This window comes from Lutzomyia longipalpis, chromosome 2 (genome assembly GCF_024334085.1).
Source record: "Lutzomyia longipalpis isolate SR_M1_2022 chromosome 2, ASM2433408v1".
Lineage (NCBI taxonomy): Eukaryota > Metazoa > Arthropoda > Insecta > Diptera > Psychodidae > Lutzomyia > Lutzomyia longipalpis.
In genome coordinates this window covers 7,873,852-7,899,760 of record NC_074708.1, presented here as the reverse complement: position 1 = coordinate 7,899,760, position 25,909 = coordinate 7,873,852, and the positions used below count along the sequence as shown (strand labels likewise).

General features: G+C 32.9%; 4 protein-coding genes across 6 annotated transcripts in view; 1 reads left to right on the top strand and 3 right to left on the bottom strand.

The window, feature by feature from the left end:
* LOC129788976 (dachshund homolog 2) overlaps positions 1-25,909 on the bottom strand; it is a 1,190,888-nt gene that overhangs the window by 55,905 nt on the left and 1,109,074 nt on the right. The window lies entirely within an intron of this gene.
* LOC129789057 (serine protease persephone-like) lies at positions 1,907-9,796 on the bottom strand. Of its 2 annotated transcripts, none has more exons than XM_055825683.1 (4): positions 8,957-9,796; positions 5,545-5,785; positions 3,769-4,531; positions 1,907-2,097 (listed from the first exon to the last, which is right to left on the bottom strand). In XM_055825683.1, exons 1-4 carry the CDS (start codon positions 9,045-9,047, stop codon positions 1,930-1,932), a joined length of 1,263 nt encoding a protein of 420 aa, XP_055681658.1. In that variant the 5' UTR covers positions 9,048-9,796; the 3' UTR covers positions 1,907-1,929. The 2 variants fall into 2 exon arrangements, with proteins under 2 accessions (XP_055681658.1, XP_055681659.1); XM_055825684.1 differs by having other exon boundaries at positions 5,545-5,782.
* Positions 12,907-16,456, top strand: LOC129789020 (EGF domain-specific O-linked N-acetylglucosamine transferase). The gene is made up of 4 exons (XM_055825628.1): positions 12,907-13,308; positions 13,384-13,752; positions 13,824-14,107; positions 14,618-16,456. Exons 1-4 carry the CDS (start codon positions 12,987-12,989, stop codon positions 15,221-15,223), a joined length of 1,581 nt encoding a protein of 526 aa, XP_055681603.1. The 5' UTR covers positions 12,907-12,986; the 3' UTR covers positions 15,224-16,456.
* LOC129789128 (dual specificity protein phosphatase 3) lies at positions 15,561-25,451 on the bottom strand. 2 transcript variants are annotated; one of them, XM_055825777.1, is made up of 4 exons: positions 25,140-25,451; positions 19,582-19,754; positions 17,462-17,590; positions 15,561-17,103 (listed from the first exon to the last, which is right to left on the bottom strand). In XM_055825777.1, exons 1-4 carry the CDS (start codon positions 25,140-25,142, stop codon positions 16,764-16,766), a joined length of 645 nt encoding a protein of 214 aa, XP_055681752.1. In that variant the 5' UTR covers positions 25,143-25,451; the 3' UTR covers positions 15,561-16,763. The 2 variants fall into 2 exon arrangements, with proteins under 2 accessions (XP_055681752.1, XP_055681751.1); XM_055825776.1 differs by lacking the exon at positions 25,140-25,451 and adding an exon at positions 22,761-23,095.

Sequence of the window (25,909 nt, the reverse complement as noted above, 5' to 3'; positions counted from 1 at the left end):
AACAGCAAACTAAAGTTGAATAGTCCGGTTTAGAAATTCGTGTTTAAGTCTGACGTGAAAAATTTCTGTGAATCACGTGCTTGATTAATTATTCTGAATAGAGAAAAATATGGAGTAAAAAATATTTTTCAGACGTAATAAAATGTTTTGGTTTATTCCAAAGCTTTGATTAATTTGTATACAAATAATAACATTTATTTTATGCCAATACCAGGCGTCTCCATCGTCATTTCCTCGTAGATTTGATTGAATTCAATTAATAAAAATATATATGTATATAAATACCAGGCGTCTCCATCTTTATATTCAACTGAATTCAATTAATTGAAAAAATGCAATAAAGATTTTTTCTAAAGATGTTTTTTCATAATTCTGAAAGAATAATTAATAAAAAAAACTTTCCTTCACTCCACTCATTCTTGCTATATATTTGATGTTGCGAAAGTTAAGCAGGAAATTGTAGATGACAACGAAATAATGCAAAAAGTCATACATTTTATGTGAAAAGTGATAAATGAAATTTTCCCTGAATCCTCCCGCGATAGGAATCAGGAAAATTTGACGTTGAATTTTCTTATACAAAATTCGTGTAATTTATTCTATTGTCTGCTGCTTTTTTTGCTCCTTCATTTCGTGTCAAATTTGTGTACGTATATGGTGTAAAATGTGTTCCATCGTTGTTTGATTATCTTGATTACAGTTTCCTCCTGAATTTCTTTTCTTCACCATCACTTTCTCATCTTCATGAGAAGAAGAAAAAAAAACATTGTTCCCATGAGACAACATTAAGAAGGGTGTGAAGTGTGTTTGTGTGCGTGTGCTCTTTTGGATGATATTTAAGGTGAACTCGCGAAAATGAAGGTGAAATGATATAATTACGGAAAATATTGAATTATACGGAGGCTTTCTGAAATGTATTAGAGACACATTAAGGGGGAAAAAGCCAACATGGTTTTATGTACTTTCCACACAAGAGGGGTTGTTAATTCCAAAGTAATAAGTACTTTTTGCTTCAAAATGTTTTGGAAACAATTCTCAGGTCTGATGAAGTTAATAAATGAAATGGAAATGTCATAGAAAGGTCAATACTTTGGGAAATTTTAATTTTTTTCTTCCTTTATTTCAATTTTATTTAATAGTTGGGATAAGACATTAAGCTGTTCTCTGTTAAGAGGCAAATAAAATTGAGCTTTTCAAAATTCATAATTGAGCTTTCCGTTCCTTTTTGAATTTCGTTAGCTTTTCAAGCTTTTTCTTGCAAAAAAAAAGATTTCTTATTTTTATTAAAAATATTTATTCTAGTAAAAGTTTTTATACAATTCCCTTCAGTACATGTCATTGAATTTCCCTAAATGACTTACCCCTTAAATTCATTATACATATTACATGCGAGTATGTAAGTGAACAGGGTAATTGAGTACAACAATGTGTGACAGTTTTTCTCAAATGGTAGGTTTGTGGATGAGGGTAAATTTGAGGAGCAGTGAAATGTACCTTGAAATTAATTAAATATACATATATATCGAAAATTTTCGGAAGCTCCATGGAAGCGATGAAAGCGACAATTCTGTGGGATTGCCCGCGTTTTCTAGGAGAGACCAAGAGAGAGGCAAGAGGAGTCCTGATGGGTAAAAAGCTTTTCTGCAATCAAACAGGTGTTTGATAGAGCGACTTCTTACCTGACAGCCACCATACCTATCTAGCTAGCATTGGGTGTTTGATGGAGTTTTAGGAGTGGAAAAGCGTGTACACAGTGTGTGGTGAATCGATAACGTGTGATAAGTTGAAGAGAATGGATATGCGGTACCATATGGAGGCGCCTGGTGACTGCGTGTGTAGCCCACCTGGCGTCTCCATGGCGATGGGGGAGCGCGAGAACGAACAAAAAATAACTTCACCCCATAAATCATCGTTTAATCGTCGAATTTATTAGCGACTATCTGGCCATACATTTGTTTCAATGAAGTCCAAATAGTAACTCACTCTCGCATAGACACCCGGTGTGGAGCTGGCGCAGGAAATACCAAAGCTCGTAACGCCGATAATTGTGGCAAAACCACTCTCCCCTATTGTTTGTAGTGGACCACCGGAGTCACCCTGAAAATGTAATACAACAAATAGAAAATTGTCCAACTTTAATAACCCCCTTCACTAAATTCATTCGATGATTGTTGGCACTGCAATAAATTCCCAACCCCAAAAATCCCTCAAAGTTTATTGCCATATTGAAGCATATTACAGCAAATATTTGTGCATATGTGGTTGCTCTGGGGTAAATTATGTTTAACCATCTTTTAGTTAGTGCTCCAACGGGATGAGAAATTAAACAGATTTAGTGATTACTCTGAGGAAACAGCAATATTGGTATTATATGTTGTGATTAATTGCATTCGATATACTGGGAAAAATCAAGATGTATTTCTCTTGGGGATTGAAAATTGTTAATTAAGGATTAAAGCTTGTTATAATGCTTAAAAGGACATGCAAAATATGTTAGAGTTTAGTGAAAATGTGTTTTGGTCTGATAAACATTAAAGTTGCGTGTTTATTGGTCTGAAAGCTTGGTACCGTCGAGTGGGGTGAATAAGAACATGAAAAATTTCTTCAGAAGCAGAACTGAATTTGTTCTTAAATTACAGGTGAATATTCCCTCAATATTTGTCTTTATCTTTATATTTTATTTTCGCTTTCTTTAAAGTTAAAGTTTCTACTTTTTCTTCTCTTCACCCCATTGGAGGCTATTGAAAAAGTTGTGCGAAAAAATAAGGAAAACATCACAAAGAAAATTTAGTTTGCGTGTTTTCTTATCACATTTTAGGTTTTATGATTCTTTTGTGTGACTTTCTTCCACCATCTTTCACTAATAAAACGGTCTAAGTTGCTTAATTTGTTATTATCTCTCACGTTAAATTATAATTTTTTTTTTGCAAAATTATTGGTATTATGTAAAAGGGAAAATAGCAGATTTAAAATAATAAAAGCTTAACCTAATTTTGCACAAATTTCCCCGAATTTTCGTGGAATATTAGTAATCTTGAGATGTAAACAATAATAACATGCAATTAGATACGTGAAATTATAATTCTGGCTTTAGGGGTTTGTTCTACAAATTCTATGTACAATTATGCACATATAGTTATGTATAGTACATAAACATAATGCTGGTTTTGTTTTAATTTAAATTCACAAATAGAAATAGCAAGAATAAATTTGTAAAGAAGAGCAAAGAACTGAATATTAATTTTTTTATTTATTTTGAAAATATTTTAATTTTTAAGAGATTTTTTTAAATGAGAGAAAAACTTGTAGATTAATTTACGTTTGAAAATTATTAAGAATATAACTTATAAAGGATTAAGTGTTAATTTAATTCTTTGATGTAAGCTTAGACAGCTACAGTCGTTAAAAAATTATGTTTTAATTCAACGTTAATAAAAGAAAAGAATTTCACGGTTAATAAAATAAGAAATTAAAATAACAGTCTCCCAGCGTGTTTATCTGCAATCACTTTAAAAACTTTTGATTCCTAAAAACTCAAGAACTCATAGAATCCAGGAACTTCTGCTCGATAAAAAGAATTTTTACGAATTTTCAAATTTTCTTTTATGCGAAAAAACATTCTTCTCAATATATTGTAGCAAACATTGTGCATTAGAATTCAGAGAAAAAGATCCAATAAAAGCTTCTTAACCACCCCCAGTCGTTCTTATAAAATTTAATGCAGTGCGACAATTTATCAAAGCGCATTGAAAGCAACAATTTATGTACCTCACATGCATCCTTCTTGCGTGCCACATCGAATGCACACAGTTGTCCTTCGTTGAGTCCATTCGGGAGGTGACGTGTAGGTGGTAGATCAGTGAATGTGCGATTGCACTTATCCAGGGGCACTGAGGTGAGATTTGTCTTGAGCAATACCCCAGATTTCTCACGTCTCTCCACTGACGTCGATCCCCATCCGGTGACAATGAGGTAAGTATCTTCCGGAGCATCACCGGGAGCTGTACTCAAGCAGGCTGGCTTAACATTATCATTCATTTCCGCCGGATGTGCCAGCTTGATAAGAGCGATGTCGTGGTAATTACGACTACTCTTGTACAGAGGGTGGATAATTATTTTGCTTATGCCTATATCTTGTGCCGTTACCGTGTCATCATTCGACCTCAGCGTCACCTTCCCCAGGCGAATGATTGTTGGGCGTGCTGTGGGATTTGACACGCAATGAGCTGCAGTTAGGACGTACTCCTCGGAAATGAGAGTTCCACCGCAATTCCACAAATATGCATCATCTCCAACTTCCTCAGATGGATAACCCAGGGCTGCCATGTGTGGAAAATCTCCGGGGCTTGTTTCCTCCCCACCCAAGATTTGAAAAGTGAGTGTTTGATACTTCTCCATGAACCTCTGACATGCCTCTTCGCATTTTCGCAATTTACCCTCAATTCGAGTTCTCGGGGAAGTTGTGAAGATTGACGAATCTGTTCCACCGCTGTCATTGTGATTTATCTCGTTATTATCGTTATTCGGTGAACTTTCAATGGAAAAAAGTGACAGGAAAAGAAATTTTAAAAATTGTTGTACCAGAAAAAGATACCTTCATACACCCTTTCCCATATATTATATACATTTTATATGTAGGTTGTTTGTATGTATGTATATATAATTCAGAAGATTTAAGTTATCATAGTTGATGTTCAGTGAATTTTCTCGTAAAATACATCATTAAAAGTTTACAAGGATTGGGCAAATTGTTTCCTGGAAGGTTTTTATTAAATAAATCCTTGATGAAACACAATTAATTAAATTAATAAAAAAAACATAATTTGATCAAAAATCAGTCAAAATTTGCACAAATTTTGGCCTAATTATGAGTTAATTCAGATAATAAAATCTTTAAGAAAATCGATTGCGAGATGAATTTAAAAAAGATCCCTAATTCAGCAAAATTAGCCAAATTGCTTAAATTCTCTATTTGTTTGAAAAACAACAATGAAAGTCCATTGAAAAACTTTTTCCAAAGCTTTATAATACGCCTCATTTAACTTTATATTGCACATAATTGCAAATTTTATGGCGTAATAAATCTTTAATCGGTTTTCTCATAAAAAATTCATTCATGGTGGGTAAATTTGTTAAACTCCTAATTTTTTTTAACAACTAATATAATTATTAATTTTCTCAATGTTTTTTAAGTTTAAGATTTAGTGATAAAATCTGAGAGAGAAATGGGTCACAAAAAGGCTTGAAAAATCACATTTCTCTCTTAAATACAGCAAGGTCAGGGGGTGAAAATGTGAGGTCAAAGGTTTAAATGTATGTACATATTGTATTGTAAAAAATAAGTATATCGCAATATTGTAAAAGAAATCTCAAAATATTATCAATATTTTAATTAAATCATTCTCGAATCCTCTTTCCAAATATTTTTCAGGAAATTCTATAATAAAGGACGTAATTTAATTAATTTATTCAGCTTAAAGACCACCCAAAAGTTTCCTTTAAAACAAAGAATGGAATGAAGGGAATTTCGAAGAAAATACTCACAAGAAATAAATCATGTCCTCATCATTGCGATTTATGCTAACAGTGCTGGGTGATGTAAAGTCATTCTCCCGGGGTCTCTCGTCGCCACAACAAATAATCTCCGTTGTCCCAACAAAGGTGCACCGCACAATGTCAGCGTACGATATTTTGCCGTCCTTGTATCCTTCCCATGCCCATTTGCACTGGGAATGTGCTTTGCAAACACCAAAGGTTCCATCCTTCAATCTGCATATGCTACCTTCTGAAAGAGTCCCATGTGAATGGGTGATAGAACGTGAGAGACAATATAAAAGCAGAAAGAATCCAAGAGACAATAAGCTAAGGAACTTCCAATGAAATTTACGACAAAGAGGTGAGAGAACTTTGCCCCACCACAAAATATTATAGTATGTAGTAGAGTGTTGAGAAGAATTTCTCTTCGTTGTGATTCATATGTAAGGAATTTTATATTATGTACATATATCACACAAAATGCGTTCCAAAGCATTCCAGAGCTTTGTGTGCTTTTGCACGAATAGGTAATAAGTCAAATTTTAATTAAATGCAATTTTATATGGCAAAAAAGCATTCCTGGATATTTAATTTGAAATTTTGACCATTCTCGCTACATTTGATCCTCAAATACACGGGAAAAAAATGATTAATGAATTGAGCTTTAAACCCTTTCAACATAGGCAGAAAAGCTCAATATATTGTTTGGCAAAAAACACATTCCCTGAAACTATCCGGTGTTAAATTATAGGGGAGACCGGGGTAAAAATAGTCATTTTGGAATTTTCAAATGCCAATTTCTCCCAAAATATAAATCGGAAAAATCGGAAAAAATTAGGGTGCAAAGCCTTACCAACCTATAATTTTTGACAGTAATTTGGAGGTTATCCGATCAGTACTTTAGGAGTTAAAAATGAAAATAGATTTTTGGCCCATTTCCCAAACTTTTGCGTATTGAGAAAAACGCGTTTTCCGAGCTTTTCCTTCAGCAATTTTCCAACCTGATAATTTTTCTCACTAGCTGGGTTACTACAGAAAACGTTGCCAAGGTGTATTTTTCACTAACTTTTAATGATTTTTCTGTACAATTATTTGAATCAAAACATACCCCTTGGGGTAGATCGGGTCAACCAATGTAAATCATATGGGAGATCGAAATTTTTGGCATATTTTCTATTCATTTGTTGCAAAATGGCGTGTTTGAGAAAATCGCAAAATTCTCTGTTTTAGTGCGTATAAAAGTGAAATTCCTTGTCGCGGATCAAAAGGTGAGAAGTTTATCTATCAACTACTATCAATCTCTCAGGTGGAAAATCATTGGAAATGCCGGAAAATTCGACCGACTTTATATAGCCAACTGGTGACTATATTTACCCGCCGCGTTTAAAAAAAAGTCAGAAGCGGAAGGGTTTAGAAAAAGCTCGAAAACTCATATTTCCCGTGGAGATAGAGAAAAGTGGTCTGAGACAAAGTTGTAGGCCAGGAAATTTCCTATAAGAATGACCTATTGAGGAAATTTTCTTGTCCTTGGGGAATCCTGCAGATAAGGATTTATGCAAATTGACTTTTTTTACCCCGGTCTCCCCTACTGCACACAATGAAAGGAAAGTAAATCAATTTTGCTATTTTTAATCACATTGCACGTATCAATATTTGGATAACAAACATTGAAAATTTGTGCGAAAATAAATGTTGCAATTAATACTGTCATACAGAATCGAATTCTAAGAACAAATATCATATTTATTTAAATAAAAATCTCTGACATTTTTATTAAAATTGATTCTTTTTATGTAGAAAAACAATTTTTTTAAAACTATTTTGATGGCTCCGGGGCGTTGTTTTAAGGTATTAGACATTATTTATTAAACCACAAAAATAGGATATTCCCCTTGAATTTGCAAAATAGCAAATGAAAGAATAAGAAAAAAGATTCAGGAAAAAGTTGGTAAAATTATTTTCTCAACGCACAATTTACTTTAATTAATATTTTATTTTACATTTATATATAATTTATACAAATATATATTTAATTTGTTTTTAAATTTTTAAAATTATAGATATAAAAGTAAATATTTTACATTTAATACAAAGCTAGTTGACCCAGATTTGCGGATTATCGGTAAGTTTTCTAATTAAAGTTAAAGATCGAAAAATAAAAAAAAATTTGTATTTTAATAAAAATGAATAGAATTACGTGAAGGAAGAAATTTAGAACTTTTGATACATAAATTTCAAGAATTTTGGCTGAGAATTTTCTTTTTTTAAGAAAATTTCGAAATCATTTTGCGAAATTAAAAAAAAATCTGCGAATACCTACATACATATGTATATCTGGATTAAAAACATTCAAAGAAGCCTTTAAAAAATTTTCTCTGCATTTCCTCATTTTTTTTTAACCCGTTAAGTGCCATAAAAAATCAAATATTTATTTATAAGCGACGTGTGGCAAAGTTTCCCATAACTTGTCCTTCTTACTCTATCCAAACCACAATGGATATATATTTATTTCTTGCACGTGTTTCGCACTTTTGAGGATGAATTGTTTCTCTGCTAATTTATCACACAATTAATACAACATATTATACATAATACAACGCACACAAAGAAAGAGAATGTTGTGGAAAATGGGAAAATTGAGCCTCGGAGGATTCGGAACATGTTTGAGGCGTTGAATAGATTGAAAATCATGAAAAGGGACACTGCATTGTTCTACTAAAACCCCTATTATTGGGTAAATCAATAATTTATCGATAAATCATTGAGTTTTTGTTAAGGAGAAAATTTATTTATGCATTATCTCGGGAGAAGCATAAATGCAGAAAATTGGCAGGAAAATGAAGGAATTTTGATGGGATGGAGAATGCATAAAATATGCGAATCTCATAAAATTATATATAGAAGCTTAATCCTGCCGGGAGAGCTATATAAAACCAATTATGTGGTTTTGTTCGTAAGTGTTGAGAGAGTGGGAGGGAGAATGTTGTGGTTATGAACTTACCCTATAAATTCTCTCCTCACAAGTAAATATATTTCATAGAATCTGTCTCAATAAATCAAATTAATTTTGCTTCCTAATTTTCTTTTGGAAAAATTGATGAATTCTTTGAATATTTGTCGCTGGTTTTTGCGGTGTGGAATTATGTTGTGATTATGTGTGTGATATTAGTGATGTCATGGGAATTGTAGGTTGACCTCAAGCAGTGTCGCCGAGCATAAGTGAAAACATACACTGGTAGTTGCACAATATTGTAAAATTCAACAAGAAAAGAAAAGGTCAAGTTGGGAAATACCCAAAGAGAGGTGAACGAGTAGCCGTTGAAATGGAGTGCAGTAACGTGTGGAAAGCGCACGCGAGCTTTTGCGATGACCGAGATGGGGATGATAGGTACATAACGTTAAGTATACATAAATGATTTACCATATAGATCAGCTTCCGTCGTTAGATGCACATAATTTGGTGAGATATTTAGCAAAAGTGCGACGATGGCAATGAAATAGCCGAAGGTCATGTCGTTGCTGTTTTTTTGTGTGGAGTCTTCGTATCTCTTCTCAATAAATGTATTTTATTTTAGCACAAAACGACAACAACAAGGAGCTGTCAATAGCATTCAAAGAATTCTCGCACCCAAGAACCCGTTTTCAACACTTCTGCTGGATGTCTTACAAGAAGAAACTTAATCCGCAAAAATCTTCACAATTTCATACAAATTTTTGCACTCAAACGATGAAAATTTTATTATTTTCTCTTCCTCTTTTGGGGGCTTTTAGTGGAAGTCAAATTTTTGTAATATAATATTCAGTCAGAGAGCTTTCTGCTGAAACTTCGCAACAAAAATTTTATCTCCTTTCTGTGGAGCTTGCAAAGATTTATAATGTTGAATTTGACATTTTCCCACAAAACGCCATTGAATTGCGACCAAAGTGATAAGACACTTGACCTATTTTGGCTCAAAATCTGCGCCTCTATGATTACAGATTCACATGTAACATAACTTTAACACTAGATTTAGTGCTTAAGCACGAGATTTTAGGGCTTTTTAATTCACACAAAAAAGCTCTCAATTCTCACAGTGAATATTTTCTTCACTTCTTCCTTTTTTCTTTAAAATTTTCACATATTTTTTCACTTATCGACACTTTCAAAAAATATATATTTTCGCAGTTTCTTATTATGTATAAAAATTATCTTGGAAGACGCTCTCGCGGGATCTGTGTCTTCTTTGAGTGCAAAACTCAAACTGGTAGCACTGATGACGCTCCGCCGGAAAGATCTTCTGGTAGACTGCTGAAGCGATTGAATCATTTTGCTGAAAAAAAAAACGACATATTAATGAACACACACGTATGTAGAAGCATGTAAATACCCAATACTGCTGGTTTTACAGTGAGCTCCACCAACAATGCAACATGGATTAAAAGCATTAAGTCATAACTAGTGGGATTAGCGAGACTTTTCTTTTTTTATTGTTTAGTTTTCAGCGATAGTTTCTCTTATTTTATTGGAGTTGAGTGTTTTTTGGGTAGTTTTGTTATGAATTTGTGATGAATCCTTAAAAAATGAAGGATGTTATTAACAATATACGAACGAATAAAAAAAGCTTTATCTTTATAAGGTAAGTACATAATCAAGATAGATTTTTATAATTTCAACTGCGGAAACCTTTAAAATCAAGTTAAATTAATTAATAAAAAAACATCTGAATGGGCTTATATTTAGTACTTTTTTGCTTTAATTTAGTACTCATTAGATTCTAATTAAATCACTTTTCAAAGCTTTTTTTTAAATCTTCAATTTAAGCTTCTTTAGAACTAAAAGCGAATAGCTTTTTATTAGCTTAGATTTAGTACTTTTTAGACCCAAATAATTTGCTTTTTATTGTTCCATTCTATTCTACTCCTGAATTTGAGCCTTTTTTTTAACTAATATCCTAAGGATATTTTCAAGGAATTAAAGGAAAAATTTTCCCTTCATTAAATTTAATTTTTCTTTTAGTTTCTTTTAAAAATATTTTAATTCAGCTCCATTAAAAAACAATTAATTTTCAAACTTATTAAACATTAAAATTTATTTACAATTTAAGACGTTTGTGTTATTGATGGAACGCCCTGTTGTGTGGTATAAATATAAATTTTGAAGAAATTATCATATAAATGTAATTTCCATGTTGATATTTACGATTCTTCCACACTGACTAAGGCCTTTCATGGTGGGGGAAAACCAAATATATCAAAATCTTAAATCGCGTGAATTACTTCAATTTCCATTTATTTTCATTCGTAGAAAAAACTCTAATTTCGAAAAAACCTTTTTTGTTTTAATTTGTAGTTCTGGGGAATTTTTTTGGAGTCGTTTCTCTTAAGGAATTTTTGGAAAATTTACGAATTTTTTATAATTAAATAAATTTAATTAGGATGAAGAACAATGTGTGATAATGTTCGTTTATACTCGGTTTATACAGCTTTGTTCCCATGAAGTAATAATTTTCTTTATCAACATTATTTTTATAGTAAAAGAAAAGCCTTTAAGTCATTAAATGTGTTTTTATTTTTTAGTTTTTCACACATTGTTAGTCAAAACAACTGAATTCCAATCCATACGAAGAAGAAGAAAAAAAAGCCGGAGGACCTTGAATTGTAAGAGTTGAATGGGTTATTGGCATTAAACCTGAGTCAGAAAAATTGGGGAAGTACAGGTGAGAAAAATCGTCAGTTTTACTACTCAAACGGTATCTCGAGCGGGAGGTAAAGTTAAAAAGCCGTAGCAAATTCGGCGGAAACATAGCTGAGTCAGGTAATGCGGGTCAAACGTAATAAGAGGGCTGATTGTGGTTTAAGAAAGGAGCCACAAACGGTAATTGAAGTTTTTTACATCATACTTTTAACTCATCGTGACGTATTAAATTGCCTTGTTCCATATTTAGAGTGAATTCGTTTTTTTTTTGGGGGGAAGTCTTCTCATTCAACGGAATTGCGGAAAGTTTTAAGGAAATGTTGCTTGTCTTGTGGCTCATTTGCATTGTCCGTGGTAGGAGTCATAGCTTCTTGAGGTCTTTGACTTCTTTTTTGTCTTATTTAATTTCCTCTGTGAGATGAACTTTATGATTAATACACCGGAAAAAAAGCAACCGTAATATTTTGTAATTAACAGAAGGAATTAAAAGGAAAATTTTTTAACAATTTCCTTTCCAAACAATTAAATGATTAATCCGGAAAAATACAGAAAAGTCGTGAAAAATTGTTCCACCTGTGATTCTTTTATAACAAACTCTTGCTTTCAGTTCTGTTCTAGTTTGCTTACGCTCAAGGTCGCGGTCAAGGTAATGGCTAACTTTTTATTATGTACACTCTACAAAAGAAATTTACGTTTATTTTATGGATTTTATGTGTAGTGATTTCGACTTTTATTGTGCGATAAAATCTATGAAAAAAGCGAAAAAAGAGACAATACAATTCCATTGAGAGGCATATACTAAAGATCAGTTGATATTCCAAGTTATCAATGAAATGCGTAAATATTTTAATTATCTAACAATAAGTTAATACCTATAGGTAGCCATTTATTCATTAAATCACAAATCATTTAATTTTTGTACCAGAAGCTATTTTAACAGTGTACATTATCGCTTAATTCAACTAAATAATTTTAATATTGGGGAAAAATATTTTATATCGTTTAACAAAAAAAATAATTTTTATTTTCTTTATTTTGGGTTGCACCTGCTATTGACTTATCATTTATCAATTTTATCTAATATGTAATTAGCAAAAATTCTCATAATTTGGTACTTGGTTAAATGGTAGAAATATTTTAATAAATAAATAACCATTAATACTTAATTTGTTTTAAATAGAAGTTAAAAAGAAAATTCTCAATCATTCCAAAGCTGTTATTAAAAAAATATTCTTTTAGCTTTTCCGTTACACATTTAGTTAAAACATTATGTTAACCCTTTAGCGTCCAACGTGAAACATAAAAACATTGAAACATTCGCTCTTTTATCGCGATTTTTATTCTATGAATTTTTTTAGAGGACTTTTCTCAGTCAGAACGTATTCTTTGGCCCTTTATGCGTGAATTTGATGCATTTGTAACATGGAAAAACAATTACATTAATAAATAATTGAAAAAATAAAATGACCCAAAAAACCTTAAAGGGTTAAGGCGATTTTTTAAATTAAACCCTGAATTAAACTATTTTTATGCTCCGCGCGATTTTTCCCCAACAGTATTCCGTTAAAATCTTCAAACATATTTCTTCCCATAAAATATGCTGGCTTTATGGCTCTCTTGGCTACTCTCTTTGATTCTCTCTCTTCGCTTTTCTATGTAGACATACTCATGCGAGATGTGTCAGAAAGTCTCCAAGGTGCAATGTATGTGATCATCATGTTTTTGTGAGGCTTTTGTGAATTTTCATTTAAAAAGAAAAATAAAAAGAATACTCAGGATGTCTTACATTCCCTCTTATTTATTTAAAAATGTGTTCAACGTACTTACAACGTCCTTCTTCATTTTATTACTTCGTGCCACTTCCTTTCTGTATGCCGCGTGCAATGAATTTAATTTACCTGCCGCTCACGTACCGTACCACCTGAATCGTCTTTCGCATGATGCTGCTGCGGTGGGGGCGGGAGCATGTTGGGGGTATGAGGATGGCTGTGACTTGGAGAGGAATGCCTTCTCCATGCCTGTGTGTCCAGGAGAGCATTCCACGTATGTTAAGGATAAAGAGACGCAGCTTAGAACGTTCTTTAACCAGGCTGATTTTGGTATGTTGCTTCGGTTGCTTCACATGTTTAGGATTTCTGCAGGAATTTAAATTGAATTGATTTATCCTCTAAAAGGCTTTATTCGACAACAAATCCGTGAGCAGACAATCATGTGTGAGCCACTCTTCCAAGGAGATTCATCCCTCGAGTGCTCAAAGTACCTGCGCTTCTGCAGTGGAAGGAACATCATGATCAATTTCACAGATTTTCTGCATCGTCGTGAGCCTGTTCGTTACCACATGGATGTCCTCAAGGAAGGTGAAATTGCAGGGCACTGCAAACTTCACAAAGAAGTCCTAGAAGATGAATTAGGGCACCTGAGCCCCTTGCAGTCGTGGGCACCAGAATTACGCTTCTTCCGTGAATTACCTCAACGTCCCATTGACAGTGGGATGTGCGACGTGGTCGTGACACAACCTACAGTTCTGCTCAAATTAGATGCCAGTAAGAAGAATTTTTTTCTCAGCCTCATAAATTATTTATTTATTAAGCAAAAAAAAAATCTTTTCTTCAAGGTGTTAACATGTACCATCATTTCTGTGATTTCTTCAATCTCTACGCAAGTCTCCACGTGAACACATCCAATGGGCAGGGCTATGATCCTTTTGGACGTGACCTGCAGATCCTCATTTGGGAGACCTACAAGTACATGTCACCATTTGCAGAAACCTTCGAAGCGTTCACGAAGAATCCCCTTTGGGATTTAAATACTTTCCGGGGGAAAACTGTGTGCTTCAAGAATTTAATGCTACCACTTCTACCTCGAATGATTTTTGGGCTCTTCTACAATACCCCAATTGTAAGTTGAAATTTTTATTCTTTTTTATTTCTTAGTTTTTTATTAAGAAATTCGTTAAAATATGATTTTTTATTAATAAAAGATTTATTATTTTAATGCTTTACGGTGAAGGAGGGAATGATAAAAAAAAAGATTTATTAGAAAATATTGGAAGTATTTTCTCAAGGAACTAGTTCCCAATTAAAATTATAAATTAATGATTAAAAAACTCAAAGAATAAATAAGAAATTTTTAATAAAAAATCCCAACTCAAAAATTTTTGGTTTTTCGTCCTTCCTGATTCTTTGAGTCCTTGTGGATGTGCTTTTCTGCTCATAAAATGATCAGGGATTGTAAAGACATAGTCTTGTACTAATTTACACAATATTTAAAAAATAACTATATAAAATTAAACATTTTTAAAATCTAGTCTTTGGGTCAGCGTATGACTCAATAGACCTGAAAGGGTTAAACAAATTTTAAAATATTTTTTCAAATTTAACAAAAATTATTAAAAAAATAAATTTTCAGATCCAAGGCTGTGAAAAAAGTGGACTATTTCGTGCCTTTTCCGAATTCATTCTTCATCGCCTTGAGGTGCCTTTCTATGAGAGAAATAATTCCAAAATAAGACTAACTTTCCTGTCGCGTGGTACAAAGTACCGCCGAGTGCTGAACGAAGAGGAACTCCTGGAACGCCTGAATGAGGATGCGCGTTTTGACGTGCAAAGTGTCAGCTATGGGAGTCAGATGAACTTCCGGCAGCAGTTGGAGATCACCCGGAATACGGATTTGTTTATTGGGATGCACGGAGCGGGACTAACGCACATCCTCTTCCTGCCCAATTGGGCGACAATCTTCGAGCTGTACAACTGCGAAGATCCAACATGTTACCTCGACCTTGCCCGCCTCCGGGGGGTCAACTACATTACGTGGGAAAAGCCAGAGAAGCTACAAGCTGAGGATGATGGTCGTGGCTCCGGCAGTGGGGGTGCCTATGCCAAATTCACAAACTACTCCTTCGATGTGGATGAATTCATGCGATTGGTTCACAAAGCAGCGGACCACGTTGAGAAGCAGAAGGAATTTAGGGATCTTGTGAAGAAATATCTTCCAGAAAATCACCAAGAACTTTGAACTGTTGGCGTTTTGTTGAGTTTAAAAAAAAATGAAAGTTAATTTTGTGATAAGAGAAGTATTTTAACGACCACAGCTTTTGATAATAAAATTGAAATCTCACGAGACAATTCGCATTTTCTCACTCCTCCTCTTTTTCTTACTTTTAATTTTTTCTATCGTGTGGTTTATGGGGGGAAAATCAGGGGGCTTGACAAAATGTAACCTCTTAGATAAGATACAAAATTGAATAATTTGTTTTATTGAAGAGGTTTTGTTTGAATTTATTTATTCTTGATAAAAAGAAATTGAATGGAAAATGATGAAATGAATGGAAAATATTTGAAGTAAAAAAAAATTCTATTTTTTCATCTTTATTATTCAAAAAAATGTATAATACATAATTTTCTCACATTTTATGTATTGGCAAATGTAAAGATTTTTTTCTTTGATTTCTTTTTCTTGTAAAATCTCTTGAGGCCATACAAAATTCAGTTTTTTTTGTTGTAACCACTTGCACTCTCAATTTCTTTGCAATCACTCCCACGTGCTCCTTTCGTGCTGTCCTTAAAAATTAATGAAACTAACTTTGAACTCTGGAACAAGATTAAATCGGTTAAATATTTTCTTTTCATTTTTTTTTTAAATTTATTTCATTCACATTTTATTGAAGGTTTTTTTCAGTAACATTTTTGGTTCACTAATTTTTAGTTACTCCACTAAAAGTTTTCTTTCTTGTTTAATGTTATATAAAAAATATGAAGTATAGTTTATTTACAGATCTTATAGCACTTTTTGTACAGTTTTATTGATTTTATTTTGAATTTTTATTTATTTTTTATTTGGAGGAGTTAGGGTGGGATGTAAATAATTTTCTTTGTTTCTCTTGTGTATAGTTTCATTGTATATAATTCTTTATTCTTTTAAAAAAATATTACAGAATTTTTTTTCAATATGGTTTTTGTCTTAGGTGATGTTGTATAGTTTTTCTTTTTTATCTTTTGGTATATCCTTTTTTTACCAATATAGGCAACGATTCTGCTGGAAATCTTTTATTTTTCTTTTTGTATTTTTTATATTGGTTTATGTGGTTCTTGTTGGAATTAACAATAACGTATGAAAAAAAAGTCTGGACACAAACCGTAAGAACTATAAAATCAATACAGCGGTATTTTTTTATTTAAAAAAAATTCCCAAAAGATTTTTTTTTAAATTCGATTAGAATTTCAATATTTTCTTACTTTTTCTTTTTTTTTTAAAATATATAACAGTAAACTACCATTTTTTTTAAATCTTTCAAAGAATCCTTCAAAGAATCTTTTTTTTCAAAGAAAAGAAAAGATTTCCAATCAGAACAGAGGCCCTAAATAGAGAACATTCTTTTGGTTTTCGTTGTAAAATCCAATTGAAGAGAAGCAGGTCAGTGTTTTAGAAATTCCTACAGAATCATTTCATTTTCTTAATAATTTATATTAGGATTTCAATCTGTAAATATCTCTTATCACGCTAATGATTAATTTCTTTTTTTTTCTCTTTTTTTTTTTTATTAATTCCATGTTGTTCAGTAGAATCTGTGATGATGGGAGGGTGCATCCCTGAGGAGTCCCTTGGAGCGTTCCCGCCGTAGCTCATTGTCCAAGTCGGCAAGTTGCTGGAGGAAGCCATCATTTGGTCTGATGTCACGATGCATCCGTACCGTGCGGATTGCCTCATCGGCGGACATCTGGCGGGCAATCATGAGATAGGCCAGCACGCACGTGGCTGACCGGGACATACCCATGAGACAGTGTACGAGCACTTTGCCGCCACCATTCACGGCATTCTCAATGAACTTCGATGCAATGTAGAAGTAACGCGATATATCTGTGGTGGGTTGATCGATCATTGGGAAGCCCATGTATCTGCGCCATTGCATAAATAAAACAAAAAATAAACAATAATTAGTTTCTTTTAGGAATGAAGATTCCTTTTACGACATATGCAAAATAATTGCAAAGAACTATTGGAATAAATAGCTGAGATTGCAAAACTGTCATGAATTTTGCATAAATATTTATAGGATTAAGGATGAGGATAGGGGAGAGTGTGGTCAGAATTCTGATTATTTCAAAATTTCAAAAAAATGGAATTAAACCAAAAAAAATTATTTGAAAGAGGAAAATGTAAAAATTCCGCAAATTCTTATTATAGAACATAAAATTCCCACACCTCAGCTATTTTCCACGTAGTTTTCTTCGTGCAATAAAGCCCCAAACTCACCGCATATTGGTCATATCTCTGTAGTATGAGTGTCCCGTGTCCACTTGACCAAAACGTGAACCCTCTGCCGTATTCAATATATGCGTGATTCCCATTAGACGGAGATACGTTTTATTTTTAGCTGACGCTCTGTAAATAAATACAAAAACCACAAAGTATGATTAATACTGCCAGCAATTCGGCCAAAGCTCAATTTTTTCTAAATTTTTAAAAGGAATTTTTTATTAGAATCGTTATGGAGCTACTCTGTAAATTCTTTTTACAAAAAAAAGTATTGTTGTGTTGAAATTATTGAGAAATTGAATCTTAATTTTATACGTATAAAAAAATTATTCTTTTTCGTATTATTTTGAAGAGCTTTTTTCAAAGAATTTTTGGGTAATTCCAAATCTAATTTTTATGTTCAAAAGATTCTATAATTTTAAGTTAAATGTTAATTAGTTAATCAAATTAATTTTCCAATCTATCTAGAATATTTTTCGTGTCAGAAAATTTTTCAGTCCAAAATAATATTAAAAATTAAACCTTTCATATGAGCTCTTTAGAAGCTTCTTAAACTCACTGAAAAGCTCTTTAAGCGACCTTAAAAGCTCCCTAATACTACTAAATTGTCATTGAAAAAATTCAAAAAGATTTCCCCTCAAATCAAAGTTCATTGTGAATAGAACAGAAATCAACAAAAGCATCAATAAGAAAGTAATTTTCAGTGGGAAAATTCCAACGGAAATGATTGGAAATATTTGGTCGTCGATCTCAACAAAATGTTCCAATTTTTGGACATTCATCTGGGAGTATAGAGAACTCATAGACAAGCCTGTGAAGGATTTTCTGGGAGCTTTTGGTGACGTCTCATTTCAACCATTTCTGCCGAAGCCTCTTCATGGATGGCTCCAACAATTTAGCAACATTTACAAGGGACAATATGCATTTTCCTGCTTCTTCTACATCACCACGGTTTTCTGCCTCATGGGAATTATGAGGTGCATCCTGAACTTTGTGGAAATCACCCAAGAATGCCAACAGGCGAAGAAGAGGGGCAGAGTGTCCCATTTAGGGATCTTCTGGATAAAGATTTCTTGCCAAGCTCTTCAGCTTCTCTCCTACTCTGCTCTTTTTATTGGATTGTTCTTCTACGACGGAATGTTGCTCACTTCTTGGCTAATTGCGGAATCTTCGGTACTCATTTTAGGACATTTGAGGCAATTTTGGAATGTTCTTATCCATGGTGAACCTGTGGACCTTGTTTTTGCCCTAAGTCAAACCCTGCGATGGTTTATTGTTTTATTCGTTCTCAATCTCAAGAATTATTTTGATGAAACAGAAATCAACAACAAAGAGCCGATTTGGTTTTAAATTAACTACTTAGACTATACAGAAAGGAAAAGAATTGTGAAGATATCTTGGATTTCTTATGAATTGAATTTCTTGTTGAATTAAATCTATTAATTCATTTAGAATTTTTTGGAATAAATAATTGATTTTGGACGCAATTTTGATTTTTGTTTTTAAGAAATCAGTTTGAAAAAACCATGAATTTTACGAAGATCTTTTTGAAAATTTAAATTCGATTTCAATGAAAATTCGATTTTTTTCAAATTTTAAATCAATTGTTCTTTTGCATTTTTCTTCAAAAATTCTTTTAATAAATTTTGTTTAGCTCCGAAACTAATTAAGTTAACATAAATAAGTTTAGAGTGACAAAAAAGCTTTAAAGATTTGCTTAATTTTTTAAAAATTAAATTTTAAGTTTTCTTTAATGTCAATTTTTTCCTAAAATCTAAAATCTAACTAGTCTTAGGTCGGAAAATTCTTTGAAAATTCATCATTTATATACATAAAGACTCCAGCTACGCCTTAGGTGAACGCTGAAGTATGCAAAAGCTCTTAAAACTTTAAGAATTCTCTTCTGGAATTTTCCCTGAAGACCCCTGAAAGCTACTTTTCCCCGAGAGAACATTTTTAGCTTACCAAAAACCCCAAAGATTCCTTTTCAGAAATTTTCTTTACTAGAAAGTCTTACAAAAGAAAATTCTTTGAATCTTTTGCCAAGTTGGGAAATCTTTTTTGTTGTGATGAAAATAAAATGAAAAAAACACTTCATTGCAAAATGCTGAACTTACGCATCACCAATATAAATCTTTGGGTAAACCTCATCACAGTCAACGTCATGAATGGCACATTCTGAACGCCTGAGAGTCGGTAGGGGTCGACATGGCGTTATGGAGTAGTGAAGAATCCTCTGCAGTTGTCTCCCTGTGGTCACATCTGTGGAGTCTAACCGGCTGTTGGAGTACTACAGAGAGAAGGAAAAAAAAAGAAGAAATGTGAATAAGAAAAACTTTACACGTTGCAAAACATTTTTGGGATGAATGCCAAATGAGTCTGCTACTATTCCCGACACCTGTTAAGCTTATGACGTGCAGAACAATGGGGTTTAGGTGGAAAATGAAATTTCTTCCTCCCACCTCTGTGCTTTTTCACTTCTTCTTTTTCTATTTTTATCCCTGTGTATACCCATCCGTAATTTACTGATAAAGCATGATTTTTTGTCTACTTGAGGGAGGTTTTTCGGCTGAAGCTTTCGTGCTCTTTGACGGAGGAATTTTTAGAGCTGGGAATTTATTTATTTTTTGCCTGCCTAAGAGTGTATATCACACCTGACTGATAGTCCTGATAACCCTGATAGCATCTATGAGGGCGGACACTTGTTTACTTGCGGAAATTTTCTCTTTTGCGTATCTCATACGAGGGGACGTCATGCTGCTCTTATATATAGTAAAAAGGGATCATTAAAAGAGACTCGCACACGCATCAATGAGCCCGGAGACCCTGAGGAATTAAGCCATATTGGAGCTTTGAATGAAAAACTAATGCGCACCGGCATCCCACTCGATAAACTAAACAATGATGAGTGATTCACGAAAGCGCGCCATAAATAAAAATCAATTGATGCTCCGCTCCATTATCTCCTCTCAATTTCTGCATTTGGATCTAGATCAAATTGATGACAATTGAGTTTGGTCATTTCTGAGCCCATTCAATTGAATTTGTCGAATATCGTTTGATCTGAACTGAAAAAACATTGCATAAGACCATAAAACTTCTCAAGGTTCTTCCCTGATGTGCGCGACGATGAAGGACCTTCCTCACGAAAATGTATTCCCTGGATGAAACACCGACAAGGAGGTAGAAGTTGAGAAAAAGGAGGTTGCGAGAGGGAATTGCGAGAGGAAAATGCCCCGGAGAGGTATGAAAATTGGGTCACCAACATAATTCCAATGACCTCATTCCCTACTCTTGTTCGCATCCACAATGCTCAAACGCCATGTGCCAAAGTTGCCACAAGGCAAAACTTATTTGGACTTTTGTAAAAGAGGGAAAAAAAGAGACGAGAAAATCAATAAATTTCCTCTATTTCCTTCCCGTCTTTCCGAGAAGTTCATTTCACCCCACACATTTTTTTTTGTACCTTTCATTGTTTTCCAATTTGGAATTCAAGAAAATACTACATACATCATTTGCATTTCACTACAAAATTGCTCTTGCACGGAATGGTTAATGAACGGAGAGTTTTTCTTGAATATCATTCAGTTTAAAGGTCTACTAATTTCCACAAATTGCAGTTAATTTGTTTCACGGATTTCCCTTAAAGTTTAATTCTCAAAAAACATGCGGCGTTAACCCTTTGATGTCCACGTGAAACATTGAAACATTATCAAGATATTTATTCTCAGGAATTTTTTAAAGAAAATTTTTTTGTTAGAACTTCTGTTTTGGTCTCATTTACGAGATAAAAATTTTAGAAAAATTTTCAAGTTATAAGAACAGAAAAGAAAAGATTTTTAACAGAGTCCACCCCTATGTTTTCTCGTATTTCTTTATTATATAAACATTTCAAAGTTCTTAATTGAATTATCTGTAAGAATAGAGAGCTCATGAGAATTTGTAAGCTAAACAATTATTTTACACAGTGGAGCTTAATTTTATTTTCAATTATTCTTTTACGTAGAGAACATAACCTCACAAAATTCATATTAAACGGCGAGACTAAAGCCAAATATATTTTAGAATTCTTTTCTATGAAAATGCAATAAATATTGCATTAGAACAATTAGATGTTTAAAAAATAATTAGAGATGACTTCTATATAAACTTTACGCGATATGTTCATAATAGATGTAGCAAAAATGACAAAGTGAGGTTACGTTCTTTACGTAATTAACCCTTGAAGAATTTTCCTGGCCATCGTGGCCAATAATGCTTACAACTTACGGATAAAACTATAATTTCACTTAAAATAAAATTCGCTATTTTCAAAGCAATTTACAAGTAAATTCAATAAAAATGTTTGGTTAGGTATTTCACGAATCAGCTTAATCAGTTTACAATCGTAAAATTTAAAAGAGATTTAATGTCATTATTTGCGACGTAAATTATACTTTACTTCTGTCAAATTTTTCTTTAAATTCTTGATCGCTATTAGATAACAAAAAAACGCTACACATTACGCAAAATATTACTTCAATGAGATGAATATCCAAATAATAAAATATATAAATTGTAGAATTTATGAAGGAACTTGAAAGGAATTTTTGCACATTATATATTTTAATTGGTTGTGAGAAAGTGAAAATCCGAGAGATTCTCATCATCTTGCTGTTTTACTTTTCTCTCAAAATAAACACACTTCAAGGTAAAAGCCTGTGAGAGTTGTAAGATAAAACGATTACACTCTACAACGTGATTTTTATCTCAATACTACATAGCACACGTACTAAAAACCACATTGGAGAGAAATTCTAACAAAAGCTCGTTGGCTTTTTATATGTATATTTTCTCCTTTTTCATCATGTACTGAACTTGATATGCCTCTAAATCTAAAATTAGTTGTTTCAAATTCCCATTATTTTTGGAGACACAGAGAAATGAGATATCAAAGCGAGGAAGGATTTTTTTTGCGGATTTTTTTCTTCTGAGAATTTCGCAACGTGAATTAATTTATTGCGGGAATGAAAGGGAAATAATGGCAGTGGGGAATGCTGTCGCATATGTAATGTTCGTTGGTAGTCAGTCAATAAATCCACGAGCGAGCAAATTGTGTAATACACTGCTGTGTGATCAATAGATAGAGATTTATCATTCACCCCATGAGGCTACACCCCCTCTACTACATACACTGCTAGTTTTCATTGATTTTCATTTTTTCCTGTCAATTTTCACGACGATTTTGCAATAAATATGACTTAATTGATTAATTAGGGATGAAATGGGGTGAGAATTGAATTTCTCATTGACCTACCGCAAGTCTCCAAGACATATTAGGTCGTTTTAGTTTCACTCGAGAGCCTCTCCACTCATACACTATCTACCACCCTCACACAGTTCGTCTTCCCACACACTCTTTGCCGTTCCTTGGATGAAAATTCCAAGGATTTATTTGGTCCAAATGTATGGTAAAGTGCAAAAGTTTTCTCACTAAATATTTTTCTATTTAAATTGAGCAAAAGGCAAAAATTTTCTTGCACTACAGGACACACACTTCCACGGGCTTTTAGTAGATTGAGGGGAATTATTAATAGAATGCGATTCGTACTGTCCGACAATCAGAAGTAGACTGAATCATACTCCGTGTATGTATCGAAGAAAATATATACCAACGACGAATTTCCCACCCGGAGTGAGAACTTTTCGTATTTTCAGAGAGTAAGAGAGGAACACACCACCACATGTGAGATTTGTGAGAAACTCGTGGAGGAATTCAAAAGGTACTAATTTTCATGTGGCGCGAGAGAGAGAGGAGAAAAAGGAAATTCGCACAAAGTTTAAATTGGAAAATCGCGTCTCAAACCGTATCAATTAAAATGTTTTGCAAAGTCTCTGGGGTTTTGCATTTTGTGTGTCTATTTGCAGAATTTCATTCAAGATGGGTTTAAATTAAAATTCATTTTGTAAATACACGATTAATGGATGGGAGCTTATCGCGAGGGGCGCAAATGATAAGGAATTATTTGAATAAATGGAATCTGTACGTACAGGGTGGTGTTTAATTTGCATGGATTTATTGTTGATGCTCATAGTATGGATTATGATTACTTGAGAAGATTTTATTAGCTAAGCTCACTAAAGCCAAGGGGTGTTTAACTGCCGAGAATTTGAGTAATTTTTCTGAATTATCTTAAATTAAACGAATTAAGAATTTGAATATTTTATTAGAAAATGTATGAATAGATTGAGAAATTATTGGAGCTCTTTTTGATGTTTTTTTTTCTAATTTTCACGAAATTTTTATAATTTTTTTGCAATTTGAAGTCTCTTTGAGAATTTTGAGACACTTTTATTAATTTTTCCTAAATTATCAGAGCTTGTTTTTTTTTTTAAATATTTAAGGAATTCTTATCATTTTTTAAACAATTAATGCGAATTATTGACTAATTCTATCGATTCCAAACAATTCTTTTGCGATTTAATTTAAATTAATTATAATAATTAAAATTTTAAAAGTGAGTAAAATCAGAAAAATTCGTTATTATTAGAGTTAATTTTAAATATTTTTTTTGCTCATAAATTAATTAAAATTTCCACGAGGAGTCTTCAAAAAAATTTCTTTTCTTTCACCATAAGTTTTAATTTTAATTACAATATGCTTGCAGATGTTGTCCTTTAAAAAAAATTGAGGCGTTTTTTCCCAAATAGTTTAATGATTGTGGGTGAGAGAAATTCCTCTCGAAGCATCGCATAAAATCATAAATAAACATTGTGAAGAGCAGAAAATGGGGTATGATTTTCAGTATGTGTGTGTGTGTCCTCATAAAAGGGAACTATAAAATGAATTGGAGTGTCGTAAAATTAATCTAAATGAAAGCCACAATAAAATTAGTTTTGTTGTAATTAATTAAAAAAAAAAGATTTAGAATTAATTAAAAACATTTTAATTAATTTTTGGAATTTTATGCTTTACTTAAAATGAATTATAGTGATTGTGAAAATACGATTTTAATGGAATTAAATTTTGAAAAATAAATGAATATTTTCCTGCTCAATACACAGAGAGAAACTTTTCCCGTATACAGACTTAAAGAGATCCTAAATGTCTTTATATTAAGACTCATTAATTTTGATAATTTTTACCATTAAAAATAAAATGAAATAAATAAATTTTTATCTAATCATTCAGCATTAAAATAAAATTTGTGTCATCTCTAGCTTATCTCTAGTCAAATTCTGGTTGATCACATAAGCTGTGAATATTGCTGATAGAGATATCTCGCAAAAGTAAATGCGCCGAGTAGCCTGATTACGAATTTTTTTTTATAAATAGATCGCGTCGCTCTCGATCTGCGACGCTCAAACACGGCGTATGCAGGAGGCGACAGAGCGGATGATTCAGACGACACGGCAATTGAATGGGGCTCGCGATTTTCCATAACGTGGCCATGAATGAAAATTATGCTATCTGAGTGATGCATCAGAGTACGGTTAGAGGTCACACCGGGCTTCTGCGCATCTCCAAACTCCGAGCCCCGCGTTAAAGGCAATTTTGCTCAATGGGCCGTCCAGCAGGTCGGCGCATTTCTTCCCATAAACTTCAAGAAAATACGCAATAGATTTTTTTCCACCGTCTTCTTCTTCTCTCATGGAGATGAATTTTATCTAATTTTTAAAAGAATTTTAGACGAACCATTTTTTCAGGTGGGGATGAGCTTTTTGGAACAGGAGCTTTCAGTTCGGGATGATATCACAAAAGTTTGTTCTTCCGTCAGCAATTGGGCACACAACACTCAATACTCCACGTTAACACAGAAATGTTAATCATAAATAAAAATACTAGAAAAAATTTGGGATTTTTTGGGAAACGGAGGGTTTTTCTTGGGGTGTAATTTCACAATTTATTTTTTTTTGTACTTTGCACGGCTTTTTCCGGAGGGAGAAAAAGTTTATACACCACCCACGCACGTCTCGCAGACGCTTTGGCAATTCCAGTTTCCAGCAATGATGCTGGAATTACTTCCAGCTATGCTAAAGCTTCCGCGCGACATTATGTATGTTGGTAGTCATGCTACAGGTACACTGTGAGAAATAGTTCGAAGTAACTTTGTAAAAAGTTTTTTTTAATGTAAGAAAATGTTTTTTGTAACTTGGATTGCAATTTTTACGAAAGAGCGACCAAAGGGGAAAATGAAAATGCAGCAATTTTGCAATCAGCGATGTTTCGAATAATTTTTATATTCATCTTCAGGCTCTCTAGGAAAATTTCTAGGATATTTTTGTAGCAATATTCTTCCATTTAAAAAATTGTTTTTGATCTAACTTTATCCTTAATGGATTAGAGCTGAAAGATTGATTATAAAATATTCGAAATGTCGCTGATTGAATTTTCATTTCTATTTCTTATAACTTTATAGAACAAAGTTTTCATCTAGGTAATGATTTTTTACCTGAATGTGCTCA